We start from the raw sequence: 3,459 nt of genomic DNA, 5'->3' as shown, positions 1-3,459 counted from the left end.
TGAGCACTGAATTCAAGTTGGCTGACTATTATCTCCCTAAATCTTATGAATGTAAGCCTTAAAGGTTGTTTATTGCATTTTTTTGCTTTTTTAAATGCACTAATAGTTTGCTCTGATTCACCGAACATGTCCTCCCTTGCCAGACACCCGTTAGGCTTCGTGCGTTTTTGAAGACATCTCGCCCAAGAGTTACCCATCCTCTCCCTGCCTGCGGGGAAAAGCGGGGCAGCGACGCACCTCCTCCCCTTCTCCTCCCACATCCCGCGGAGCTGGAGCTGGAAGTGCGCCAGGATGGGATTGGCTTCCTGCTCCTGTCATTGAGGAACCGGTGCGCCAGGATAGCCAAATATGGACCGGGTGATATCAGTTTGTAGCACATGACTCAGCACCAGATTATATATCTTTACTGGTGGGATTACTGTTGAGAATGAAAGACAAAGTGGCAGCGGTTTAGGTGTCCGAACAGAGCTGGAAAGGGCTCGTTGCCGTTTGTGGTTGGCTTTGAATCGCTTTTGGGCTGTTGGTAACATTTCAAGTGACTTGTTAAAAATGACTATGAGTGTGAATGCTTGAGGGAGCCTATTTTATGTGTTTATGCCTACCTGGACTCAGTTTCCCCCACGCCGAATACGTCTTGTCATGTTTACAGTCCATTTTCCTGGAAGCTGCGTCAAGTCAAGATCAGACGGAGACAATACAGAAACAGCCAATCAGAGCGTTTTGTGGAGGGCTTATATAAATACAGCAGAGCGCGTCAGCCGCCTGTCATTAACAAGGAAACACAAGTGGAGCGCACACTTGTAGAAGAACAGACTCTCCTTCTCACGAGTGGAATGAAAACATCTGAGTTAGTCACTGGACTCCGCTTTGATTCCAACTAAAGGTACAAATCGACGACTTGGTACAGTACAGTTCCACTATTTGGAAGTTTTGCTCTGTTTTGATAGCTTTGGTCTTCAGTATAGTAATACAGCGGGACTTTGTGCTGGAGATTGACTCATTTTGGGACACTGAAGCCTCGGTGTCCGAGCAACATCTTTTGCAGCGCACTCTTGTATTTGACTGTCTGATTTGAAATATGTCCACAATAATGGAACAGCCTTTTTATGACGACTCGTTTCTCTCTGCTTATGGCCATCCAGGCGCAGCCCTGCAGGACTACAAGCTGCTTAAGCAGAATATGAACTTGAACTTCTCCGATACATATCGGAACCCAAACTTCAAGTCACAGCACCTGCGCGCCGACAGTGATTTCTATCCAGCGGGGACGGCAGAAGTGGGCTCTCTGAAGCTCGCCTCTCCTGAATTAGAGCGACTGATCGTCCAGAGTAGCAACGGGGTCATCACTACGCCGACACCTGCTCAGTACCTGTACAACCGCGGGATCACGGAGGAGCAGGAGGGCTTTGCCGAAGGTTTTGTTAAAGCGTTGGACGACCTACACAAGATGAACCAGATGGCTCCTCCAAACGTGTCCATCGGCACAGGCGGGGTTGCCTGCTCGGCTCCAGCCTCGGTGTTCGGCTCATCCATGCAACCGGAGCCGCTCGAGTATACAACCCTGAGCAGCTGCACCACGAACCCCAGCCTGACCTCTGCAGCCAGCTATCCCTCCACCACCATCAGCTACCTGCCGCATCACCAGTACCATCAGCATCCTCAAGCTGTTGCGCACGGATCACACCACTTCCAGCACTCACTGGCCGGGCCGGCATCCACCCTCAGCGGTTCGGAGGGATGAAAGAGGAGCCCCAGACAGTCCCCGACATGCAGAGCAGCGACAACAGCTCTCCGCCCATGTCCCCTGTCGATATGGAGAATCAGGAGCGGATAAAAGCGGAGCGCAAGCGGCTGAGGAACCGGCTCGCAGCCTCAAAGTGTCGGAGGCGCAAATTGGAGCGCATCGCCCGTCTCGAAGACAAGGTTAAAGTGTTGAAAAATGACAACGCTGGACTGTCAAGCACGGCTTCTCTACTGCGGGAACAGGTGGCCCAACTCAAACAGAAAGTCATGACGCATGTGAGCAGTGGCTGCCAGCTCATGCTAGCACCCAAAGTAAAGTCTTATTGAAGAAATAATGCACTTATTAAAACACTGGACAGTACCCGAACTGACACCTCAACCTGGTCTTTATACGTTTTTAGTATGAAAACTGGATTATTGTGATTTCTGCCATCTAAAGAAACATCACCCATACACAGAAATAATACAAGACTAAAACACTTAGGGCATTTTTGAATAAGTTTTTGAAAGTGTCGTCTTGGCTTTTCCTGTTTACATTTTCTTTAATTGCTATTTGTGATGCTTTTTATGTAAGTTATTTGTGTTTGAGTTACGCTCATGGAGCGTTCTTGTTGTTTTTTGTTTTTTTACCTGTATAGTAAATATTTAAGTAAATGATATTATGAAATTAAGAAATGTGTTGCTTTGTTTTTGAGGTCGTGTATTTTTTTTAAGTGCCACTCCAAAAATTATTGTATTTCTCGTGAACATTAAACCACACCGCTGTCTCTGATCAGCAGTAAAGTTTACAACACCAGAAGTTGGTTGACGTTGGAGACGTCCCAGCGTAGGATTTTTCCTTACTGACGCACAAGCGTCAGTCCATATATGGTTCATGTTGCTGTCAAACGTCACATCACGATAGGTTTCCGGGAACTCCCTCCCACATTGCCCGTCAGAAGGGCTGCGCGCTCCCCTTTACACCACAGTGTGTGTGTAATTGAAAAGGTTTGTCAATGAGTGGTTTATTCGCGTTAAGGGAGTTTCCCCATTCTGCTTTCAATTTCCCAAAACAAGCCGTGAGAACACTAGGTGAGGAAAAATGGTTAAAAAAAAAGTTCCAGATAAACATGTTAGACTGATTACTGAGAGCTAGTTTGAGTTACAAGAATCGGCTCGCGCAAAACTGAGAAAATGTTCCAGTAAGCAGAGAACATTTGGTAAAACAAGCAGGATTGTGTACTGAAGTGTAGTTCTCTGAATTAGTAAATAAGACAAATGTTATCAGGAAATCGGAAGTATTAAACAGTGAGATATCAAAAATTTTAGTGAAACAGTGACAGGTTGTGGTTAGGATAGTCATTATCATATAATCATATCCAGCAATCTTTCCCAATGAGCTTCAGTACCATTTGGCAATAACAGGCTGTTGTGCTGAGTCAAACACAGCAACTCCAATATTAACCAACTCTTGGCAGCTTCGTGACGCACTCAGATCTTCTGCCAGGTACAGGAGCCAAGAATGATACACCACAATAAAAAACATAAATAAAAGGTTTATTCCAAGAACTTTAAGTTCTCAGTCACCAAGAAAAAGATCAAAGAGTAGCTTTAGAAGAGTTCTGCCGCCACCTAGTGGTTGTAAGTGGACAAGCACTCACATTTTTGATTTAAAAAAACAAAAACAAAACAAAAACAAAAAAACCCAACTCAAAATAAGCCACACACACTTGATCA

At 45.5% G+C, this 3,459-nt stretch overlaps 1 protein-coding gene across 1 annotated transcript; it reads left to right on the top strand.

Moving 5' to 3' along the window:
* Nucleotides 1-415: 415 nt before the first annotated feature.
* On the top strand, nucleotides 416-2,414 carry LOC100702479 (transcription factor jun-B). The gene is given in 2 exon segments (XM_003453756.5): nucleotides 416-1,705; nucleotides 1,708-2,414. Coding segments are annotated over 2 exon segments (990 nt in total). The 5' UTR covers nucleotides 416-1,078; the 3' UTR covers nucleotides 2,071-2,414.
* Nucleotides 2,415-3,459: the final 1,045 nt, after the last annotated feature.

This window comes from Oreochromis niloticus, linkage group LG6 (assembly GCF_001858045.2).
Source record: "Oreochromis niloticus isolate F11D_XX linkage group LG6, O_niloticus_UMD_NMBU, whole genome shotgun sequence".
In the NCBI taxonomy this organism is placed as follows: domain Eukaryota; kingdom Metazoa; phylum Chordata; class Actinopteri; order Cichliformes; family Cichlidae; genus Oreochromis; species Oreochromis niloticus.
Note: the sequence above shows the minus strand (reverse complement) of the source record. Positions and strands in the feature narration are given on the sequence as shown.